The sequence below is a fragment of the Elephantulus edwardii genome, unplaced genomic scaffold (genome assembly GCF_000299155.1).
Source record: "Elephantulus edwardii isolate Elephantulus edwardi_28Jun2011 unplaced genomic scaffold, EleEdw1.0 scaffold00076, whole genome shotgun sequence".
Taxonomy (NCBI): Eukaryota; Metazoa; Chordata; class Mammalia; order Macroscelidea; family Macroscelididae; genus Elephantulus; species Elephantulus edwardii.
This window is the reverse complement of record NW_006399826.1, coordinates 1,394,169-1,414,139: the sequence shown is the minus strand read 5'-3', so window position 1 is coordinate 1,414,139 and position 19,971 is coordinate 1,394,169. Positions and strand designations below refer to the sequence as shown.

Genomic DNA, 19,971 nt, shown 5'->3' with positions numbered 1-19,971 from the left:
TACCTTTGTTATCACATGTCTTGGGGGAGGGGAGACATGCAAATAGGATGTGCAAACTGCTATTGTGGGGACTGACCAGCAGGATAAAGATGGGAAATTTCCTCCTTTGTGATTTTCCGTCACTAGAAAAAAACAAACCTGTAGGAGAATTAGCTACAGATTGGTTCTGACTTGGCAGTAAATTAAGAACCATTTCACTAGACTTACACTGAGTGGGTGTAAAGGTTGTTGCTGCTGTTGTTGTAGTTATGTGCTGTTCAGTCACTTGCGACTCATAGCAATCCTATGTACAACAGCCCTAAACTCTGTTCTATTCCTTGCCAATCTCACTGTCTCCAACACACCTATCTCCATTACACCAGTGATGGAATCAATGCATCTCTTCAAGGGTCTTCCTCTCCTGCACTGTCCTTCCACCCTCTCAAGCATGGTGGTCCTCTCCACGGACTGGTGCCTCCTTGCAACATCTCCAAAGTATGTCAGATGAAGCCGCAGAATCCTTGCATCCAAGGAGCACCCAGGCTTCACCCTCTCCAGAATGACCTTATTTGTTCTCCTAGCAGTCCATGGTTCAGTACTCTTCTGCAGCACCACAGCTCAAAGGCATCAACTCTCTTCCTATCATTCCTAGTCACTGTCCAGCTCTCTGATGCACAGCACACAACTATGAAGACTATGGCCCGGATCAGGCACACCTTACTTTCTAGCCTGACATCACTGCTCTTCAGTACTCTGGAGAGGCTCCTAACATCTGATTTTCCCAATGCAATTCATCTCCTGATTTCCTGGCTGCTGATACCAACAGTGTTGATTGTAGAGACAAGCAAACTAAAGCTGTCAATAATCTCAATCTCTTCACCATCTATCATGATGCTGCCAATTGGCCCAGTGGCGAGAATCTTTGTTCTTTTTTTTTTCTATTGAACTTCAATCCATATTGAGGGCTGCAGTCCTTGGTCTTCTGCAGCAAGTGCTTCAGGTCCTCCTTAGTTTCAGCAAGCAGGGTTTTGGCATCTGCATAATGCAGATTGTTGATAAGTCTACCTTCAATCCTGATGCCACACTTCTCCTCAAAGAGCCCAGCCTCCCAGATAATGTCCTGCATATATACTGAAAAGATACAGAGCTAGGACACATCTTTGACAAACATCTGGACCTAGACCAGAGCAACAGCAACAGTGGGGATCCAGAGACTGATGTCAGGCAGAGTTGACCTGGGACAGCTACCCCATAGAACCAGAGCCCAGGGACTCTGCCCACGCGTGCCAGAGGACTGGGGCAAAATGGGGCAAAAGATGAGTAAACAACATCATTGGCTGCACCAAAAGAGTTTTGCAACACTATCCAAGAGTCACAAGGCTGAAGGTGTAAGGGCCCGTGAGCACACTTGAGAAGCTGCCTTAATGGAAGAACTCTATCCTATTTCCAACTTAAATTAGAATCTGTTAATTTCTCTAATGAATCCCATAATCATTATTATGGGTTTTTTTAGTTCTGTGTGATGACTGCAATGGATTAGCAGTCCCAGCGGATCAGAGGGAGCCCTGGGAGGGGATGATTGGTGTTGAATTATAGGAGAAGGTAAAGGAGTGTGGGGACTGAACTGATTCATGGGAATCACTTTTATTTTATTAATTTTAATTAAAGTTTACAGATACTTAGGGTTTCCAGTCATTCATTGTTTTACTTTTCTCCCTGCCCACCCCTCCTCCCCAATTCACTCTTCTCCTTGAAAAGCAAAAGAAAAACTCTTTCATTGGGAGCCCTGTGAAGGAGTGGTTGGTGTTGAATTAGTAGAAGAATGTAAAAGAGTGTCAGGACTGAACTGATTCATGGGAATCACTTTTTTTTTTAAGCGAACCACTTTTGTGCTGTGAATGTTGTGAAGGGGGTCTGTTCCCAGTGATGAAAGTAACAGAAGTCAGACTCAGCTCCTTTCATACCATCCACCATTTTTTTCTTCTTTTTACAGTTCTCTTGGTTTTAATATTCATAGAAGCAAACTGTCATGTCCTTCTATCATGCTGCTGTTGTTATGTGCCGGTGGGTCGGTTGTGACTCAGAGTGACCCTATGTACAACAGCCCTAAACTCTGCTCTGTCCTGTGCCAACTGTACTGTCTCCAACACACCCATCCAGATTACCAGTCACTGAATCAATCCACCTCACAGAGGTCCTTCCTCTCCTGTGCTGTCCCTCCATCCTCCCAAGTATGATGTCCTTCTCGAAGGACTGGTCTCTTCTTACAACATGTCCAAAGTATGTTAGATGAAGCCTTAGAATCCTTGCATCCAAAGAGCCACCTAGTTTAACCCTCTCCAGGATGAATCTGTTTGTTTTCCTAGCAGTCCTTGGTACACTCAATACTTTACTCCAGCACCACAGCTCAAAGACATCAATTCTCTTTCTATCCTCCCTAATCATTGTCCAACTCTCTGATGCGTAACAAGTGATTGCAAAGACCAAGGCCTGTATCAGATTCACCTTAGTCTCCAGAGAGACACCACTGCTCTTCAGAACTTTGGAAAGGTCCTTGTATTATAGTACTATTATTATTGTTTATATGCACCCTCGAGTTGGAACCAACTCATAGCTGACCCTCCAGCAGGCTGACAGAGGTAGTATAATTACATGAGAGGAGACTGAGCACCTTTCTCCCACAGAGCAGGTGGATTCAAATTGCACGCCTTCAGGTTGGCAGCGCAGACCCTAATATAAACCATCTGCACCAAAACCACTTCATCTAAACATCATTCAGGCTCCTATTTAGATGAATAGAAGGTTATATTTCCTACTTCAGTGTTCTTTATATTGACTCTTTAAAGAAACAGGTTATTTTGGTTTTGTGTTCTTTGTTAAGCATGTGTGCATGAAGACCTTTAATGCCTCATTCTAGAGAGACCAGCATTCTGAGGGGTGGGGGGGTAAGTATGAAATAATGCTGCTATAGTAATAAGTGTAATTAAAATGCTGTTCAGTGTCACGGTGCAGGAATTTCATATCTCATGGTCTGTAACCAGTGAAAGCAGCACAGTCACTCCTTGGGAGAAGAGCTTAATGAACAAATTTCAAATGTCTGCTTAGAAAAGATGTTTTTTTATGTGTGCGCTGGCAGATTCTCCTGGCACCAAGCCCATGCTTGACAGGAATTGATATCTGTAGGTATCCTTAGATTACCTTTCCCCCCTCCTTTTGGCCATAATGCAAACATTTCCAATGCCTTCTAACTGGAATAAATATTTTAGGGTTTCTGGCAAGTGACAAGGATACAATTAATTCCCATGTCTCCCTATTTTGTCCCGTAATCCCACACTGGTATCTGGCTTAGAAGAAAAAGATCTTGACTGGTACTATCAGGTACTGCCCACGTCTGCCCTCCCTGCCCTTCCCTCCAATCCATGGGGGACCAATTATCACAAACACAGAATAGACATATGAGCTCAAATTACTTCTCTAGGTTGGGCAGCAGGGGAAAGAGTCTTCAGAATAGAGATAGAAATTGGTGTACACGTGCCCTGTGACTTACTAGATGCACTCAGACGTGGAAGTTCAAACTCCCTGGCATCAGAGCCAACTCCCAGCTGACCCACTATAGGGCTTCAGGGGCAAAATCTCATGGGAGGAGATCCTTCTGAAAAGCCTCTAGACATTCCGAAATTGAACTTCAAAATGTACATTTTAAACAATGAGAAATCAATGCTACCCATGCACAGGAGTTACAGGTATAAAGATGATATTGGTTTACAGGAAAATTCAGCCTCAGAAGCACATTCGATTCTCTGTATGAGACAAAGGAGTTCAGTGAAACTGATTACAGTTAGCTTGGCTTTCTAGCAACTTCCAACTATTATAAGATCACCAGATCGCAAGTATATAAATCTCATGCTGATTTTATAACAACGACGTCAGCATGAAAACTAAGGTGCGCCTGATCCAGGCCATGGTTTTCACAATTACGTGCTTTGCATCAGAGAGCTGGACAATGACTAGGGATGATAGAAGGAGAATTGATGCCTTTGAGCTGTGGTGCTGGAGAAGAGTACTGAGTAGACCACGGACTGCTAGGAGAACAAACAAGTTCGTCCTGGAGAGAGTGAAGCCAGGCTGCTCCTTGGAGGCAAGGATTTTGAAGCTCCATCTGACATAATTTGGGCATGTTGCAAGGATTTTCAGAAGCTGTTAACTGCCCAGAAAGACGTTGCCCATCCTCCTCCCTCAAGTTAGTGGGATTTGAACCATGTGCCTCTGGGATTTCAGTGTAGCTTCTTGTCACTAGGCCACGAGAGCTATATATATTTTAACTGCCTCTGAAAATCTGCTGGAGGGCCACGGTACACAACAACAACATATATACGTGACAACAGTAAGGTATTTATCTTCTTTATTTTTTAAACATAATAGAATACCATCCATACTGTCTATTTTACTGGCTATAGATGAAACTATAAAAGAATATAAAAGATTATCATGAAAAAAAAGATTATCATGGATAGATAAACTTAGGTGTATTCATATATTGGAATATTGTCTATAAAGAATAAAGTTCTGATGCATGCTGCATAGTGGAAAAAATCATGAAAAAAAACATATATGTTAAAGAAAATCAGTCAAAGAAGATCATGTATATGATTCTGTTTATATGAACAGGGAGGAATTGGTCAAATCTACTCTCAAGAACTCTTTAAAGGTTTTAAACAGCAAGAATGTCAGTTTAAAGACTAAGACACACCTGATCCAAGCCCTGGTATTCACAATGGCTTCAGACACATTAATTAACGGAGAAGATTAAAGACAACGTCATGCCTTTGAATTGTGTTACTGCTGGAGCAAAGCAGAATATGTCATATACAAAACCTAACAAATTTGTCTGGAAGGATGTGTAACCAGGGTACTTTTTTGGAGGCAAGAACAGTAAAACTTAAGTCTTATTTACTTTGGATATGTTGTCTGGAGGGACTAGTCCTTGGAAAAAGACATGACGCCGAGAGAGAGGAAGATCCTCAAGAAGACGGACTGATACACTGCATACAGCATTGGACTTGACCACGGAGTAGACTGCAAGGGTGGCTCTGAGCAAAGTACAATTTCAATATGTTATTTAAAGGGTCACCATGAGTCATAGTGGACTAGACTGCACCTAACACAAATAACATATGAAGAGGCACACCCACAGGGATAGAAATAGACAACTGCTTGCCAGGGAGACTAGAGGAGGATGAGATTAACTTTGAAGGGCAAGAGTAATGGAATATTTTAAACTTCCATTGCCATGATGACTGCGCAATACTGAGAATTAACTACAAACCACTGAATTGTATAGTTTGAAAGGGTGACTTGTATGTTATGCGAATCATCGTACAATAAAGCTATCTTTAAGAAAAAAAGACCAAGAATTAAGACCTGAAAAATAATACTTTAAACAGAGGCATTCTAAATCTAAATGGACTAAATGTTCAACTGCCTTCACTGCACTCTGAATTTTATCAGCGTGAGTTCATTTTATACCCTATGATCTATCTAGTGGGCTTGTAAAAGTGCTTCTCTTTCATTGTTCATTTCCAGAAACACAATCTTCTCTTATGAGAAAGAGAAATAGGAATAACTCCAAGGAGGGGCTAAGCCATACAGTGCTGCTCTCTGTTAACCAAGAGCTTTTTCTATCAATCATCTAATGTAATTTATTAATCTAACAGGCAGTGCCAGGGAAATCCTGGGTCATCCAGATCTTTGATAATCACAAAAAATGTTCAAGTAATTACTCAGTACACAATCCACTGCATTATCAAAATCTAGATAGATCTCGAGTTTTGCAACTTGCAGCAATAATTAACTGATGAAAGCATACAAATTGTTAAACACAGATACTCACCTTGTTTCCTTTAATCCTTCTTTCTGAATCACTTCCAATATCTGCTTTGCTGTCATTGGTGAGTTGGGGTGTTTTTCTAGTGCCTAAAAATAATCATAATATTCCTAGATTACTACCTGAAACCATACAGAATGAAAACACATGAATCATGCAATGCTATGTTTTAAAAAGTTTAAATGGAAGGGGCTAGTCTGTCAAAATGAGGTCCCACTGCACAGCTCAGGTATCCAAAGTTAAGGCTGAAAAAGTTTTCTAGACATTGATGGCAACATCTGCACCACGTTCGGGCCATTCTTCAAAAATATCACAAAGGCAATACAGATACATACACACAGACGCGCGTGCAAAAAGAAAAAAAAAGGAAACGTAAAACCTAAAGAAATCAAGTATACACAGGAATGTTCATTTCTTTTATTTAAGAAAAATATTGTTTTGGTGGATATGTTTTCTGATTGTTAAAATGTTTCCAACATTTCCTAGAAACTAGGAAACATGGAACTTGAAGACTATCCCTTGACAGGAAAAAAATGAGTCAGAAACAACCTCCCAAGATTCATACGATGATCAGCTTTATATATATTTAAAAATATAGAGAGAGATGAAGGGGGAAAGAAATGGCTAAAATATTGAAAGGAGCACACAGAAGCCCATGTGTCTAATTCCAGCATATTTTCCAGTTCAGTTCAGTTTCCTTTCCTTTGCCTTTCCAAATAAATACTCAAGTAAGACACTTCCTCTTCCCATTCAGTTCATCTCACTTTTGTTTTAAGTTTTATGAACCAATTTCCCATTTCCTTCTTTTCTCTTTCACCTTAATTTTTTTTTCCAGGAAGGAGATGTCTTTTAAAAGTAAGGTTAGGGGGCAACACATGGCATAGAGTGGACAATTCAGAGGTATCAGCCCATCAGCCTTCATTTATCTAGGGACTCGAGGACATTCAGTGATAGCAGTAAGCAGCAGGTCCTACAATCCTCACCGACATGAAGTAGAGGGACCACATGTGAGTACAAGAACCAACTCTTCACACCCTCACAATGGCCTCTCCAAGGGGAGAAGGCACTTACCTAAGGGAGGGTGGACAGATGATTCATGCAAAAGTCATGGCCCCATATGATATAAAGGGTGTAGAGAGATTCAATAAGGGCCATCATTATAAAGAATGAAGAAAGGCCATCCTCAAGGTTAAACATGCTTCCAAACATGTTCATAATAGCTCTGGGACCGTTCACTGGCCAAAGTTCAACGACTTCAGCAGCACAGGCTCTTCCTATTGAGGACGTCCACTGGGTTACCTACAGTCCATCCCTCCTGGCTAACAGAGAGCTTGCTTGTTTTTTCCTTGTGGGCCCCAAGAAATTTCTCCGTCTTTTTTCCCAACCAATCCTGATCACCCATTAGTTGTATTTGGCTAGTTCTTTCAAGAATCCAAAAATAAAAGCTACACTAAAAAGATCAGCCAACATTTCATCCGTTGGAAAGAAGGGAACTGGCCCTAACCATCGAGCTCTGGAGAGCTGAACTAAAACCTGGGAAAGAGGAGAACGATAAACACACACAGGCATACCTGTCTAAGGAAGAGGAAAGAATAGCAAAATTATTGGATAGAGAGGAGGAAAGAAGCAATAAGGAAACTGCATCACAGAGCAGAAAGAGGGGAAAGACTGGATCAGAGCAGAAGAGACAGATATGGAAACAAGGCACCAGACAGAACTTCTGAAGTAAGAACTGCAATCAGAACAATGTCGATGGAAGGTGATGATGCTATGGTCACATGAACTGCAGATCGGAGTCAGTATCGCCCCAAATGAGAGGCAGTGCTGGCCTCCAACACGCATGACCTCTGACACAAGATATGAGCAGAAGGCCAACTGACACAGACATACACCAGGAAGCAAGCAAGGAAAGAGGGACTGAAGCAGAGAGGCACAGGCTCAAAAGAGGGAAAACAGACGGAGAGAAAGGAGGAACACTGAGCTGAAGTGGGAATGCCCAAGGGGTCAGCTGATGAAATCCAGGAAGGGCAGAGAAGGGAACTCCAGTATACTGGACAATGTTTGGATGGTTGTTTGGGTGCACTTGAAAGCGAGGTTACTCAGGGTGAAGGACTCCCCGCTTCTTCCCGAGTATAAGCCCCTCAGCACACCTGGAGATCTCGTCTCAGCAACTGAGAGAACTGGGATAGCCCTGGCCCCTTCTCTACAACATCACTTCCTACTCTACAAAGGAAGTACAAGTGCCAAGAATTACATCATGAAGTGGATGAGAGATGGGGAGGAGATGATGAGGACACCTACGGCAGAAGGCACCCTCAGTGTCTGCAGGACAGAGAAAGGGGAACAGGAGAGATTTCTGTGCGTGAGGCAGCTTCACTAAATTAGGTATGGGAACAAAGTTAAAGCAAAAACCTACAACAAAACCAAGCCCACTGCTGCTGAGTTGGTTCCAACTCACAGTCGCCGAACTGCCCCATAGTGTTTCGAAGGCTGTAAAATCATTGTGGAAGCAGACTGCCACACCACCTTTCCTCTGAGAAGCAGCAGGTGGGTTTGTATCACTGGCCTGTGGGTTGGCAGGCAAACACTTTAACCACAGCACCACACAGGCTCCAAAAGAACCCAAGATCATGGGAAATTATATTCACAGAACAAAATACTGATACCACCAAAATCGTGTGACACATGGCAGAGAGACAAGAATCAGATGTGTAAGGCGGTCACACTCAACAAAACTACAGTCAGAAGGCAGATTCCGAGGGAACTGGAAATCTACACTATCAGACTGAGCAAAGCGGTCATGGTCCCCACGATATCAATCATGAGGCAGAGCAATTACACGTCCCACAAAATTGCCCTTTCTAAGCTCTTGTCACTGTCAAATGCACCTGGAATTTTAATATATTTTCACAGTACGAATACATCTTTTGAATTTAACAGCTTTCTGATTGTTTTCCAAGTTGCACCTACCTGTTTAAGAACTGTGGTCAAACATACAATACAGTAAGAGAAGGGAGCTTTAATTCTATCATGATTCAAGTTACGGAGGCATATTTCAGTAAACACTTCAGATAACTGATACCGGTTACAAACTGCTTGAGTGAAAATAATGATGCAACTGGCAAAACAGGAAACTGAATTTGAAGGTTTACCATGAATAATTGTTATGTAAAATATCTTTGTATATGACAACAATGAAAAATATAAATTCAAAGCTATTGCCACAAATAAGAAAATACAACAGAAAACACACCACTAGCCTATAGTTAAATTAACTACTGTTAACTTGGTTTCCCCTTATGTAGTTTTCAATAATTTTTTTTAATAAATATCCATTTTAATTTGTTGTTGTTGTGTACCACAGAGCTGAAACCAACCCACAGTTGTTCCTCTGGCAGGTTTTCAGAGGCAGTCAATTGCACAGGAGGAGACTACCCAACTTTCTCTCATGAAGCAGCTGGTGGCCTTGAACCACATGCCTTCAGGATTGTGGCACCTTCTTGCCTCTAGCCCATCGGAGTAATTTATATATGTTGTTGCTGTTGTTAAATGATGTTGAGTCAAAATCAACTCACAGCTGACCCTCCAGTGGGTTTTCAGAGACTGTAAATTGCACGGGAACATATCCTCATCCTTCTCAACTAATAGATTCAAACCACCTAGCTTTGGGTTGCAGCAAAATTCCTTACCTAATAGGCCACCAGAGTTCCCTATATATGTTGTTGTTATATGTCACTGAGTCAGAAATGACTCATAGTTGACCCTGCAGAGGTTTTCAAAGGCTGTAAATCCACACAGGAGGACACTGTCCATCTTTTCTCTCATAAAGAAGCTGGTGGATTTGAACCACTTGCCTTTATGTTGTCAGTGTCACTCCTGGCCTTGCTTGCTTAGATGGAGATAAGAGAGTTTGGTGCTTTCCGTTCTTCACTCTCCAGGGGGAGGAAAACACAGCAGGGATTTTCAGGAACTGGAGAATAAATTCAAAGTCACTGTCCTCGAATCCCCTCAGCATCTTACCAGGCTCCCCTGATCTTTCAGAGAACTGCTGAAGCACTATCACTGTAAAGGCATGATTACTACTAGAGCTCCCTATATTAAATATGGCCTATATGTATATTATTACTGGTTTTACTTTCCTCTATGTTAACTGGAATTTTTTTTTTTTAAAAAAGAAGTGGTAATTAGCACTTCCAGGAAACAGTTAATGTACCCACTGCTAACCAAGCAGCTGCTGGTTCACTCCACCCAGAGGCCTCTAGGAAGGAAGTTCTAGTGAGGTACTGGCAAACCAGCCCCTGAAAACCCTCCAGAGCTCAGCACCACTGGATGCCCACAGGGCAGCCAGGAGCAGGACTGGATGTCACAGCTACTGGTTCGGGTTGTCTTTTCACCAATACTACCGTAAGGATAAGCCTTTGTATTAAGAATAGTAATTTTTATTTAAATATGTTTGCACAAACACTGGGAATGCAATATTCTTAGAATAACATTTTACTGTGCAGCAAAAGATGTGAACTTTGTCATGTTTCCTGATAGACTGCCAACTGCTTCCAGGAAGATTCCAACAACGTACACTCCTGCCAGAAGAGACCGCTCGGCTCTTTCCACAGACTTGGCACTAGTAAGCATTATCATTTTTACAGAACTGGCCAATTTAATAGGTCAAGTAAGTGGCACTGCAATACTATTTTAATTATATTCCCGCAAATATTAACCAGGCTTACATTTTGTGAATTTTTTTCAGATGAATATCATATGAGATATGATATCTGGAACATTTGTTTCATCTTAATAATATGCAAAGAATTATTTATATATCAAAAATAATACTCACTGTTTCTCACATGGCTAAAAGATATTCACTCCCTGTAGTTGGTTATGATTGGATTTTTAATGAGATATACAAAGTTTCGTATTTTTAGTACATCAGTCTCTTTCACTCTTATATCTACTGCTTTTAAGTTTATATATGTGTGTATGTGTATATATATGCATATATGCATACACATATATACAAATAAATATAAAGATGTATATGGTTAATTTTAAAAGCATATAAAGAGGTCCCTAAGTGGTGTGAGTAGCCTTCACTCAGCTGGTAACCAAAAGGTTAGAAGTTGAAACCAACTGAGGAGCACTATGGAGGAAACAAATCTGGTGAGCCACTTTCCTAAGACACTCTCCAAGAAAACCCTGTGCAGTGGTTCTGTGTGTTGTATACATGGTTTCCTAAATCATCCACAGAAATAAAACCAACAAGAAACAGCACATAAACGTCTACCAATCCTTTTATCCAAGTACTTTCAAGGCTTTAGTTCATTTACTCACAACATATTTTTTGTGCCAAACTGAGGAACTAACTTGAGCTCCGACTTCCACTTAATTAAATCTTCCCCGAAATGTGTTCAGTACATCATGCTCAGAGACAGGCAACATCAAACCCTCTATTCATATTAGGATACGATTGCAGAGACCCAATACCACAAAAGCGGAACTGGCCTTGCTTGCTTAGATGTAGATAAGAGAGTTCGGTGCTTTCCGTTCTTCACTCTCTAGGGGGAGGAAAACACAGTGGGGATTTTCAGGAACTGGAGAATAAATTCAAAATCACTGTCCTTGAATCCCCTCCAGCATCTTACCAGGCTCCCCTGATCTTTCAGACTACTGCTGAAACACTATCACTGTAAAGCCATGATTACAATGCACTTCAATATTTGGGCAGGACACTCCTCTCATTATTCCTTTTTTAATTTTTAATTATTCACTTCTTTATTCTTCCAGATGAGGTTTTGATTGAAATGGAATGAAAAATCTAATTACAATTTAAAAGAATGTACACATGTTGTTCTATGTGTTTAATATTTTTTTCTTTATTGCTTGCAAGAAGCTTTTTATTAAGTGCTTTATATTTTGGCTTACAACTGTGAATGGATTTTTTTTTCAAACAATATTCTAACCATTTATTCCTGATATACATGAAAGTCATTGACTTGCAATAACTACTTTGTATAGGAACAACTGACTGAATTATTATTAAAATCAAATATAATTTTTGATTGAGGTAGATAACTACTTTTTTCTAGTAGGAATGTTTCCTCTTCAAGAATTCTAAATTTTCTCTTCCCTAAATAATTTTTATTTACTACAGTTTAATTTTGCTTCTAGTAGATTTTTTTTAAAGAAAATATTAAAAATTGAGCTGCTATGGCTGTCAAGTTTCGCGGAGAATATCCACAGCTAGGGTCATTAAAGAGAGAAGTGTCCAACAATAAATGAATGTAAATCCAAACTCTCTGTGAATGTTCATTAAAATTAATTTTAAAAAAAAACAAAAAACAGAAGTGTCAGGAGAAGAGTTCAGTCAGAAACCTGGGCCCTCCACACAAATCAGTCTGTCAAAAGAGTTTACTCTTTTGCACAAAGTATCTTTTCTCTCAATTTTTAAGAAATGGTCCTCCCTTTTGAAACCACATTTGAGATTACCCTTTAATCTCTTATGAGACTTCTTCCATGCTCCATGACTTTGCCTCAAGCAGAATCTTCCTTGGGTGTTGCTCCTCAGAGCTCCCAAGTTCACTGAGCTGCATAAAGGGGGATTTCCGTGGCTCCAAAGAGCATACACACAATCTGCTTCCTTGCTAGCAATGGACACCGTCCTCAAACAGATCTGCACACGTTTTTCAGAGGATGTGACCTGAGGCAAATCACTGGCAAGTACACTCTTTAGGTTAACCCTATGTGATTAACTGTATGAGAGTCTATCCCAACAAAGTCTAGGAACATGCAATTTTAAAACAAGACAGTCTTTTAATACAGTATAAAAGGTATACATGATTAGGTATTATTGGCACGACAAGAGTCCAGAATAAGAGCTGCATAGTAAAGTGGTTCGGGGGGCAGGGGTGGAGGGTGGTGGAGACTGTATAACAATGCAATAACTTTTTTCCCAAAAAGCGAACTGGGGTGGGGGGGACAGTGAGGAAAATGTGCAACAATGAATGAATGGAAATTCAAGTTCTTTATAAACTTTCATTAAAATGTAAAAAATAAAAAGGACCCCTGAAACTTGCACATACAGTGTAAACAAATAACTAAAAAAAAATAAAATAAAATCACACAAGACAGTCTTGTCTCATGAAAGCACCTTTTCCAGACTTTTACTAAGTAGGAAAAGCAAACAAAGAAAAACTCTGTAATAAAGTCACTGCCACAGATAAAGAGAGAGAGTCAAATCAACTGTCAAATCACTAAGGAGTACTAGGAAGCTCTGGTGGCCTCGTGGCAAGAAGCTGTGTTGCAATTCCAAAGGCAGGCAGTTCGAATCCACCAGCTGCTCCGTGGGAGAAGGATGGGTGAGCCCTTCCTGTATGATTAACTGCCTCTGAAAACCTGCCAGAGGGTCAGCTATGACTCACCGGTAGACAGCAACAGTTATGGTCTAGGTTGGAAAAGTGCAGCCACAGTGTTCCCTCCTCAGGGGTAAGGATTGTGAGACTTTGTCTCTGATGCTCTAAGAAGTTGAGCTGCAAAGCCAAAGCCCACTGGCTGGAATTCACCCGCTGTTCTGAAGGAGAAGGGTGACAATCTCTTCCTATACCACTTACAGCCTCTGAAAAACCGGCTGGAGGGTCAGCTATGAGTCTGTTTTGACTCAACATCAGATGACAAGTCACGTCCATGTGCACTTAGAGTCAAGGATGGTGAGAGCCTGTCACACGTACTTCAGGCACGTTATCAGGAGTCAGTTCTTGGAAAAGGACCTCATGCTTAGGAAAATAAAGTGTTAGTGAAAGAAAGGGTAATCCTCGTGGAAATGGATCGACATGGTGACTGCAACAAAGAGCTTAAGCCAAGTGGAGATTGTGAGGATGGGGCAGGTTTGGTTAGACATGTTATACAGAGAGTCCCTATGAGTCGGAGTTGACTCAATGGTTCAAAAATAATGTCAACAGCCATGCTCTATGACAGAAAGCAATGTTATTCTGCTTCCATAGAGTACTAGGACGGGGCAGCTCTAGACTATCCTAGAGGGTTGTTGTAAGTCAGAATCAACTCAAAGGCACTGGTTAGGCATGTGAAGGAGTCCTGACAGTACAGAAGTTAAGTACTCAATTGAAAATCAAACAGCTGACAGTTCAAATCCACCCAGTGGCTATGCAGGAGAAAAGACCTAGCAATCTGTGTCTGTAAATATTACAACCAGTAAAACCCACGGTCAAATTCTACCCTGTCACATAAAGTTACCATGAGTGAAAAATCAAGTCAACAACACTTGACCACAGCAAGAGCCATGCTAAGAATATGCTTTTCTATGGGGAGTCAAAATACTATTCAAACAGAAAAGTCAGTCATTTTCACTATCCCGAAAATAAATACACGAGGCCAATGTTCATCTAAAAGTTAACCTTGTGGAATTTCAGACCCCGACTAAAACTTTCTGAGAGATCAATCTGACTGAAATATAAGATGAATCTATACAACTTAGGGATCATTTCAATGACACATGTTAACCATTGTGAAATTCTAAGTAGCTATCAATGGCCAGGCATTTTCCTCTGTCTTCTCTTAATCCTTACTGGCAGTCTAGAAAACGTTTAGCTGTTTGAGGTCTCATGTTCAAGGCTAATGACTTCGAGGTTCTAACAGTAATAAGCAATTACATACCCACCACAGTTAGGGTTCTGTTCACATAGCACCCGAGCTCTAGTGGCAACAGTGGTTAAGCGCTTATTAGGTAGTTAAAAGGTTGACAGTTCAAACACACCAGCTGCTCTTCACAAAGATCGTGCTGTCAGTTCAAATACAATAGACTACTCAGAAGGTTTGCAAGCAGAAGACGAGGACGTGGTTACATTGATTATAATAATACAATCTAGGCTAACCTCTCCCAGAGGATTTACATATGTCACAAAGGATTTTGAAGTTCTGTATGTAACATGCCTATTTGTATCGTAGCAGCTCTGGAGGCATGGTCTACAGAGAGTTGTGTAGCCAATCTGAAGACTGTCCTTCTCTGGGGAGTGAATCCATCATCTAAAGATAGAAAAGATGGATAATCTCCTCCCATGTGAGTGAATCCAAAATGGACAATGATAGTGGGTGGGCAACCTCCAACATGGGCACTCCCCTCCTGTGTGACCAAATCCGCCATCTAAAGATGGAGAGAGAGGGGCAATCTCTCCCTGTATGACTTCCAGCCTCGGAAATCCAATGGAGGGTCAACTGTGAGTTGGTTCCATCCTGACAGCAACGAGTTGTAATTTTTCAGGTAACTACCATTCCTGGAAAAACTACAAAGGTCTATGTCATTCTGGTGAAATATGAATTTGGATCATTCATAGTATTCAGATGTGAGGGTTAAGGGGACTGGATTCACAGTTCACTACCTACCTACAGCTAGCATATGCAATTATCAGCTAACGGGTTAAAGAGGATACTTAGAATTTTCATGCTACATGAATGTACTTAATAAGGAAATCATATGCTATTGTAGTGACTGCAATGTGTGACCTAATGATGAGAAAGTATTGCTCTAAGAGCCCTGAGAATCCACCCTCCTTCTCTCAAGAAGAAAGCAGCCTCAAAGAAGAAAATGGGGAGCGTCAGTGGCCTAGTAGCAAGAAGCTGTGCTATAATCCCAAAGGCATGCAGTTCGAGGCCAACAGCTTCTCAGCAGGAGAAGGATAGGCAATTTCCTTCCAGATGATTAAATGCCCGTGGAAATCTGCTGGAGGGTCAGCCACGGGTTGGCTACGACACAATGGCACACAACAAGAAGAAAACAGCCCTGGGATCTCACCGGAATCAAATGACAGCACCAGCATACTTGCACTTGAGGTTTGCTTTGTGTTAAAGTGAACGACTTTTCATCCAAGAGCACACAGGTTTTACAGAAACACAATATTTACCTTATAAACCTCACTCAGCAATCTCGCAAGTCAATTTTTCCTTAACCTCTCAGATAATGCTTTAAACTGTGCTCTTCTTTGTGCTGCATCTGTCACAATTGTCATTAATTAGCTTTATCTGTTTAAGGATATTCATCTTGATCCACTGCAACCAGCATGAGACTGATCATCTTGGTCCTTTTGTGCTCACGTCTGTAGCTGAGGGTCCTGCGAAGCAGGTTTCAACACATAAAGACTACCTTAATTTTGAGGGCAAGGTCTTGAGTTGTTCTACACATAAATGAAGGCTATGGATGTTGGTGTCGGATGAGCCAGGAAGCACTCTTCTCCTTGCCTTTATGATCTTAGATATTTTACCTCTCTGAGATTTAATGTGTTTTCTTCTTAAAGAGGTGCTGTGAAGAGTAAATGAGATAATGAAGGTAAAGCACTTATTCTAATGTGCCAAATGACTGCCTACAGTAATGTGAGTTAATAAACATTAGCTAATACTAGTGGCTGGGAAAAAAGGTCCCTCTGAGCACAGCCTAGAAACACATGAATCTTTTCATTACAAAGGAGAGAGCTATAAGCAAATGATAACTGTCAGATGTGGTCTCTCTTTGACATTCCCTGAGCCAATTACCGCAGCATCTCTTCTGCAAATCAGGTTAACCTCTAAGCCCATCCCTTATAACCTGACCACTGCCAAAATTATCCCCAGTAGGTTCAAAGGTAAACTTGCACTACATACTACTTCGTTTCTAGCAGTGATATTCTCTGAGATTAACAAGCAGGATGATACAAATGGCAGACTTTTAAACACTGTTCTGATACTTAGGGAGAATATTACACTATTGGGACAAATTATGTTATGCTTGCATTATAAATCAAGTATAAGACAGAATAGTAACAACTTATTTTCAACAGTATATACTCAAATAAAAACTCCCAAGCAGTTACAATATATAGTATCATAGACTAAGCATCTAAAGGGAATTCTGCCCTACAGCAAAATGATTTTGGTTGCCCAAAGTCAGCATAGTTGAGAAAAGAGGCATGAATTTATGATTTTGAGAACAGTCCCAGACAGTGTCTTCTCCTGAACTGGCAGATAAAAATCTATGCAACGGAAAGGTGAATTCTAATTTCCCTTAGGATTCTGGCCATTTTGATGTATCCAATTTAGTTTCTGAATGTTAATACACTTAATACAGACCTTTCTACCTCTAGTGTTTACAGAGAGAGACTACAGAAAGCAAGAGACACTTGGAATGTGTACAAGGTTCTAAATACGGGGTGAGGGAAAAGCATAACTACTTAAATAACAATATATATAAAATTGCTTTAAAAAATAGCTCCTTGATCATAAGCAAGTGATTCCTTCTGAGAGAAATATACAAATACTCCATTGTATTTAGAGACAAAATTATCACAAAGGAGGAAAAAATGCATTAGAAGGTGAAAGCGAGGACAATTCTCCCCAAGACAGATGGACGCAAGGCTATAACAATGAGCTTGGCTGTGGGATAGATGGGGACAAGGGTGCAGTTTTGGGCAGGGTTCTGGTCTGGTGTCTGTATCGTCTGTTGTTAGTCATCCTAGATGACTCCAAAGCACCTAGCAACAATTTCTGTATTCACAGCCCAATAATTATTGTTGTTCAGTACTGTCAAGCTTGTTTCAATTCACAGAGACCCCATTAAAACATAATGAAGTCCTATCCAACCCTGTGTCATCCTTGCAACTTGCTCATCTCCATGGCAGTCACTGCATCAAACCACCTCACTGGAGGTGTCCCTCCTCTTCAATAAACCTCCCTCTTCTAAACATTAGGTCCTATTCCAAGGACTAGGCCCTACTTACAACAGGCCCAACGTATGTGAGATGAAGTCTCCCCATCCTTACTTTTAAGGTACCCTCTAGCTATACTTCTTCCAAGGCAGGTATGTAATGGTGCATACATTTGGTAGTTCACAGTATACATAATATCCTTTACCATCTTTACCAACACCTCAATTCAAAGCCATTGATTATTCTTTGGTCTTCTTATCCATTGTTGAATCTTCCCATGTATGAACACATCATGGCTTGGGTAAGGTACACCTTGGTTTTTAAAGTGAAAATCTTCCTCTTTGACACTTTAAAGGAGGGCTTGACAGCTTACTGTCCCAATGTCATATGTCAGCTGACTTCTTGACTACTGCTTCCCTTGATATTCCTTGTGGATCCAAGCAAAATGAAATCATTGACAATTTCAACTTTTCTACATTTAGCAAGATTCTATTTATTGATAATCATGAAAACATTTCTTTTTGGCATAGGTTAATAAACTCTGTCTTTCTATGATTTTGATCTCTCAGTCCAAGTTCCTGCCTTTGAATAAGACAGAAACTATTTATAATCAACTTACAAGTTCTTTTCAAACATTTTAACTTAAAAATAAACTGTTTCTATAAATTTCCAAAATAGGACCAAAAAATGCAATCACCAATAATATATTGCCACATGTTTGAAAACCCTATTAAGGTTCACCTTTACCTTTGGTTTGAAGCTAACAGATGCTCAGGTTTTTTTGGTTTGTTTTTCTGTCACACAAAATGTTCTTTGGATGTTCTTGTTTGCTCGTACTCCTCTTTATAAAGACACTTGTCTTTCAGAATTGTATTTATCAGAGTAACTGAACTTAAAGACACTCTAAGTACTCTAAATGTAGTATGATGAAGACACAGTGAAATATGACCTCTGTCTGTTATTTCCTAAAATTTCACTAGATGTTTTTAGATGATGTGAAAAAAAAAATGAGCACTTGACTAATAAACAGAATACTAGGAGTTAAAATACACACACATACACACACACACACACTACATACTACATCTCACAAATCACAGCCATTGAAACCATAAGTGCAGTTTACTCTGCAACATGCAGCTCACTACAAGTTGGAATTGACTTAATGGCCCGTTGGTTTTTAAATGTAAAAATCACAGCCTTGGGACCCCAATGGAGTAGTTCGATCCTGCCTTACAGGGTTACTATTAAGTTGGAGTCAACTTGACAGCCACAGGTTAATCTGACGTTCACTTGTTTTAATGAGCCAACTCATGTTTTCAACTAACACTTGCAAATCCTTCAATAGTTTCTTCTGAAGTCGCATCCGTATTCCATATTCAATTTTCCAATTCTATGAGACTTGACTGTGCCTCTGTGTGACAGATACACTAGTCTTTCTTTCAGTCCAGATTTTCAGGCCCTGGAATCTTATAAATCCCACATACCTAATCATTCAACCTAACAGTTAAACTTGAGGCTATCACAAATCTGAAAAATACTTACCCTCTTTAAATCTCATCCTTTTTTGCTGAAGGCTATCTGTGCAAGTCTGTGAAGTTTTCTTAAATCATTATTCTGGTATATAGTTGTTGAGTTCCCCTTTTTATTTGGTCACATCCACGTATCTGACAAGTACGATTTTGATGTATTCCTCCAAGTTATTTATGACACAGCTGAACAAGGCAATGAAAAACAAGGCTGCCGCTGGGACTTCCTTTCAGATTTCTATTGACTAGTCAATCAATATACTTTTTCTATAGATGTTCAATCTGTTACAAATTCACTTAATTACATTACTGCCCAGTTCATAATTGTCCATCACTTCTACAAGACTTTTATAACAGACTTATTGTCAAACGACTAGTTGAAATTGAGCTCAAAAATAAAGCATCTTCTTGCTATTGAAGCCTAATAATCCTATCAAAAATAAATTAATGTAGCTTGGCATGAACTGACTTACTAGCATTCATAATGCCTTCCAGGGATTCCAGCTCCCATTTATAAATGCTCAGACATCTGTTTAATAACCCAGTCTAGAATTCTGCACTGGGTTGAGAGCCAACTCAGTAATTTGGGATTTTTAATTTGTTTCTCTTGCCTTTTTAAAAAAGTACTAACAATTTCAGCTATTTACAAGGAGTTGGTTAAATGAGCAATATTCTTTTTTCCCTTTTTTTTAGCAATATTTTTTAGCAATATTCTAATAAGCACTCAAAAACTAAAATTAATTCAGCTCTAGCAGGAATCCATTCACAGCTGACCCTCCAGTGGGTTTTTGGAGGCAGTAAATCACACAAAGAGAAAGTGTTCTTCTTCCTCCTGCAAATAAGCTTGTAGATTCGAACCACCACAATCTGTGGGTTAACAGTACAACTCTCTCCA

At 40.2% G+C, this 19,971-nt stretch overlaps 1 protein-coding gene across 1 annotated transcript in view; it reads right to left on the bottom strand.

Moving 5' to 3' along the window:
• ASXL3 (additional sex combs like 3 (Drosophila)) overlaps positions 1–5,946 on the bottom strand; it is a 194,355-nt gene extending 188,409 nt beyond the window's left edge. Inside the window, exon 1 of the mRNA XM_006889225.1 lies at positions 5,870–5,946. Within this exon, the coding sequence (XP_006889287.1) occupies positions 5,870–5,925 (56 nt within the window). The 5' untranslated portion in view covers positions 5,926–5,946. The remainder of the gene's footprint in view (positions 1–5,869) is intronic.
• Positions 5,947–19,971: the final 14,025 nt, after the last annotated feature.